This window comes from Mandrillus leucophaeus, unplaced genomic scaffold (genome assembly GCF_000951045.1).
Source record: "Mandrillus leucophaeus isolate KB7577 unplaced genomic scaffold, Mleu.le_1.0 Scaffold270, whole genome shotgun sequence".
Classification (NCBI taxonomy): Eukaryota; Metazoa; Chordata; class Mammalia; order Primates; family Cercopithecidae; genus Mandrillus; species Mandrillus leucophaeus.
In genome coordinates this window covers 634,102-639,029 of record NW_012102810.1, presented here as the reverse complement: position 1 = coordinate 639,029, position 4,928 = coordinate 634,102, and the positions used below count along the sequence as shown (strand labels likewise).

The window sequence follows — 4,928 nt, the reverse complement described above, 5'->3', positions numbered from 1 at the left end:
CTCCAGCCTGGGCGACACGCGAGACTTGTCTCAAAAATAAATAAATAAAGAACAAGCCTGTCACCACGTCCCAGACAGAGTCCAAGTCAGGGCAGAGCCCTCACAGAGCACAGCAGGGCCTGTGCCGCGCCAACGCCGTGCCCCTGCCTGGCAGAAATGCCACCCGGCCCCTGGCAGAAACGCCTCGCCTCTCCTGCGGAGGGAGGGGCTGATGACCCAGGAGCGGCTGGCTGCCGGTGTGAGTACACGGGCGACCCTTCCACCAAGGCCCCCAGCTGGGCTCCCTGCTCAGCCAGCCGGGTTTGGGGCTGGATGTCTGCAGGGGTCCTCAGGGATACCCAGAGGGAGAAACAAGGCTTCTGGGGAAATGGTGACACCTGGGGCCAGGGTTCTCACAGCCAGGCCCCATCTCTCCCTGCCTGGATTTCAGGGGAAGTGGGGCTTGGGGAAACAGGAACGGAGGTGGCCATCGCGCCGGAAGGGCGTGTGGGCCACAGAGAAGCACCCTGAGGCTGTGCTGTCATCCAGAGTGCCACCCCACCTTTCCAGGGCACAGCAAGGAAGTGCCTGCTGAAAGGATCCTGGGGACAGTTGTCAAGGCAATGTTATCTTCTCATAGCACGCCTGCCTCGGTTCCGGGGCCAGGACAGTGCCCGGCCTGGCTGTGGTCCCTCTACTGACTCCACACACAGAGGCAGCTGGGCCCAGGCAGCAGCCAGCCCAAGCACAGTGACCTCCAGCACCCAAAGCTCAGAGTTCCCAGCTGAACCCAGGAGGCACCCCACCTTCCTGTCTCTAGGGAGATGCCAGCCGGTGCAGAAGCCACTCCCAGTCGTCACGCGAGGCCTGGTCACGTGGTGCCCCACCGGGCTGGGGGGATGGTACACTTGCCCGCTGGCCTCCGGTGCTCTCAGGCCCAGCCTCACTGTCACAGGACCAGAGCTCCTCAGGGATGGCCACTCTCCTGGACTTACCCCCAGGAGGGACACGCTGCTGCCTCCCAGGGGCCTTCATGCCAGTGGCCCCTTTCTTTCCACCCCCATATGCTGCTCCTGCCTATTCCCTTCCCTGGCCCTGGGTCGCCACTCTTGTCCTGTTCTCCTGCTGTCCCCACCCCGGCCCTGACCCCATATGGCTCTCCCTAGAAAAACACTGGAACCCCAGAGAAGCTCAGTCCCCCAAGTCCATCTGCATTTTAAGAAGCCCTCAGGCACTCCCAGCCCAGAGAAGGAAGCTGTAAAGATGGACGGGTCATGTCAGACTTTGAACCTGCAATGTGATCTCACCTTCCCCATCTGTAAAAGGGGACACTCCCTGCCTTGTGCGATCACATGCAGTGTCAGAAAAAGCACCTGACATGTGACATCCACTTACAGAGGGTTTTCCCTTCTCTTTGGTTTTGGGGGAGGATGGGTGAGGCCCAAGCAGGAGCTCCTGGAACACCGCCCATCCCGGACCCAGGGCTGTAGTCACCTGAACACTCACCCAGATACAGGGGAATTTCACAGAATGAATGTGAGAAATAAAATGAGACATTCAGTTACACAAATTAAACCAAACACAGATGCAGGGGTACCCCATAACAGAAATAGAGCAACTACTGCCCGCCTCGGATGAAAGCTCTTGGCCAAGGGCCATGACAGCGGTGAGGAGGTTCAGCAGCTGTCCCCAAGCACACAGGGCATTCGGAACCCCCAAGCCCAGCCTGTTCCACCAGGCCACAGCACACACTTTCCTTCCTCTAAAGAAAGGGGGTTTGTTAAGCCAATGAGGAGGGAAGCCAAGGACTGCCCCCAGCGCCAGCATGGCTGTGAGCACAGAAGCGGGTTGAGCCACAGGCTGGGGGTCCCATGCAGACCAGGCAAAGCCCAGGCAGGATGCTCTGCGGAAAGCTCCCTGGTGACCCGGACCCGGAGCCAGACTGAGCCCCAGCCCCAGAAGACAGGTATCTCCTCCTCCCCGGGGGCCACAGCAGCCACAGAGGCCACCCATGGCTTCCACTAGGACAGCGTGTCTTACCAGTTACTCTACGTGCCTAAAAGTGACCAGCCCCCTTTCAGGTCTGGTCTGTGATCCAGATGGTGGTCTTTCCCCTTTAAAACCCCACTTCCCACCCCTGCCCTGGCCAAGCTGATAGGATTCAAGGAGTGTAGTGGTGCAATCACAGCTGACTACAGCCTCGACCTCCTGGACTCAAGCAAGCCTCCCGTCTCAGCCTCCCAAAGCCACTTCCTCCTTTTCTTAGTTGATAGCTTCTTCTATTTTATTTTATTTTTTAAATTTTTTTTTTGTGTGTGTGTGTTTTTTTTGTTTTTAATAGAGAGAGGGTTACACCATGTGGCCCAGGCTGGTCTCAAACTCCTGACCTCAGGTAACCCACCAACTCAGCCTCCCAACGTGCTGGGATTACAGGCGTGAGCCACTGTGCCTGGCCGTTGATAGCTTCTTCTACAGAAAAGGACCCCGAAAACAAACACCTAAAAAGCCAACCAAGAATTCAATCTGCAAGGCAGCAGCACCTCTAGAAATAGCTGCTTTGTGGCCCGTTTGCCTTTTACGTGAAACTTCCCCATTTTGGACCAACGCAGGCTTAAAGAGAAAAGGAGGAAGAGAAGGAAAAGAGGCAGGCTGTGCTGGGGCTGGATGGGCGTGTAGGAACCTGCCAGCAGTGGCTCTTGGGGAAAATCCCACTGGGAGGGTTCTGAACCCCTGCCCCGGAAGCGTCCCTTCTCCCGCACACATCACTCGCTGCCTTGGAACCTGGGCTGCCTCCCTCCCAGAGGCTCAGAGGGGAGCGAGGCCACAGAAAGGCTCCTCAGTCCCGGTGGCCTAATAGGTGTGACATGTGGAGGGGAAGTCTGGGCAGCGTGCATGATGCTCGGAGCCGAAACCCTGGAGTCCGACTCCCTCGGTTGTGACCTCGGACAAGTTACTTAGCCTCTCCTTGCCTCAGTTGCACCATCTGGAGAATGGGGATACTACCCTAGTCTGACCACCGTGACATCCAAATGAGCCAGTCAGCACACATCAAGTGCTCCATGAGCGTCCGGCACACCGGTGCTTGTCTGTGTCCTGCGCTTCAGCTCCATCAGTGTCTTCTTCAGACCTGTCATTGGCTTGGGGCAAGGACACATGTGGCCGTTGAGAGCGGTCTGCAAGGTATGGCAGCCATGGAGCTGCTAAGTAGACCCTGTGAGTGGGAGGCCCTGTGGGGTGGGCAGGGGCAGATGCCCAGCTGCTCTCGGGGACACTCCAGGCCTGCGCTGCCCTCCACAGCCCCAGTCGGCAAGTGGTGACCAGATGTCAACCACAGGAGGCATTTCCAGAGGCCACAGCTCTAGAGGGAGGTCTCTCATGGGCTGACAGAGTCAGTGCTCCGGGTCGCCTCAAACAACGTGCACAGTCCTCGGTCACGTCGAGGACCTGCTCAGCCCTGAAAACGAATAACGCAGCCTCTCCACTTGACACTGGAGAGAGGATGACTCACGGCCCTTCTGCCTGGAAGGCAGGTTCCAGCATCAAATGTCCATCCGCCTCCATCACCCTCATCCATCCTTGTCAGTCCAGGGGCCCAGGCACTGCTGGGGCTGCTGGGCAGGCAGTTCTCACTTGCAAATGAGTGGGACCCTCAGTCCTTCCATCAACATCCTCACGTCAGCTGACCCTGTGCGCACCCCTAGGCAAGGCCTCTGAGCTGGGCATGTGACACCTCTTCCCACTCAGGCACCCTCCCCCTAGAACCCCCCACCCCATACCATCCTGGGGACACGCCCTGCTTCCCTCTCTGGCAAGTTCCTGCACAACCCTGAGACCACCTGATAGCCACCGTCTATCCTGCCCAACCTCCTCAGTCCTGCCAGTCCTGCCCAACCTCCCCAGAAGCACCAACAGCACCTCACCCCAGCCACGGCAGGTCTCTGCACCCCTCACCCCAGTCGCCACTCTCACATCTCACGAACAGAGACACTAGCTGCTTCCTCATGTTCCCTGTGCCCGTCCTGGGAGATCCCTGCCTTTAAACCCCAGCCACGAACTGCTGACCTCTGGTTTCCTCTTCCCTCCCCGGGCAAGAGGGGCAGAAGGGGCAGGACACACACTCCGGGCCACAGGCAGAGGCTTGGCCAGAGTCCTCCTCCCAGCAGTGCCTCCCTGGAGCTGTCTACCTCAACTCCTGATGCCAGAGGATCCCTCTGCGCTCCCCAAGCCCTTAAGACCCCAGCTCAGGGAATCTGGTCTCAGTCATCACTCCCAAGGGACTGCAGGGCCCCAGGACGGCACACATTCAGGCCCAGGAGAGCTCTCCCCATCTCAGAGCCTGCCCAGCGCGGGTGGAAATGGAATGTGGAAGAACCACATCCTCTGCAGCTCCCCCACAGTAAGAGCGAGGACTGAGGGGTGTGGATAAGGTTCCAGGAAGGGGGTGTAAGCACGGCAAGGTGGAAGAGCTCCGGGCGGGTCCATCTGCTCCTCACCTGCCTCAACCCCGCCTGCAGGGGAAGGCCGGTCCAGCCCCAGAAGGCCCAGCCCTCAGCCCACTTACAGAGCCCGCACTGTGCTCCTCCGGCAGGCCCCTCGCTGCCCACCAGAGCCATCATGACCCCAGCACAAGCTGCACATTCGTATTTGTTGAATGAATGAATGAACCCTTGCCAGCCCAGCCACTTGGTGGCTGAGGGCTTCAGGGCTCTCCCAGGGTCCCCTGAGGTCATTCAGCCACTCAGCAGCGTCCCAGCAGCAGCAGCAGCAGCAGCAGCGAGGATCCGCACATCATTGCCAGCGCTCTAAGGCGCGGGCGAGTCCCCGTGGGCGGCCACTCTGACCGCGCTTGGTCAGCCCTGAGCTCCGCTCGGGAGGAGCCGGCAGGTGTCTGCGGTGCTGGAAACACCACGGTGTGGGCGGCGGTTCCGATCCGCCGGGAAGGGCGGCTT

General features: G+C 59.5%; 1 protein-coding gene across 2 annotated transcripts in view; it reads right to left on the bottom strand.

Annotated features, from left to right (window-relative positions):
- BID (BH3 interacting domain death agonist) overlaps positions 1–4,925 on the bottom strand; it is a 52,216-nt gene extending 47,291 nt beyond the window's left edge. The window contains exon 1 of one of the 2 annotated variants that reach the window (XM_011984618.1): positions 4,541–4,925. In XM_011984618.1, the coding sequence (XP_011840008.1) occupies positions 4,541–4,617 (77 nt within the window). In that variant the 5' untranslated portion in view covers positions 4,618–4,925. The remainder of the gene's footprint in view (positions 1–4,540) is intronic. The other variant, XM_011984619.1, reaches the window with a different exon arrangement.
- Positions 4,926–4,928: the final 3 nt, after the last annotated feature.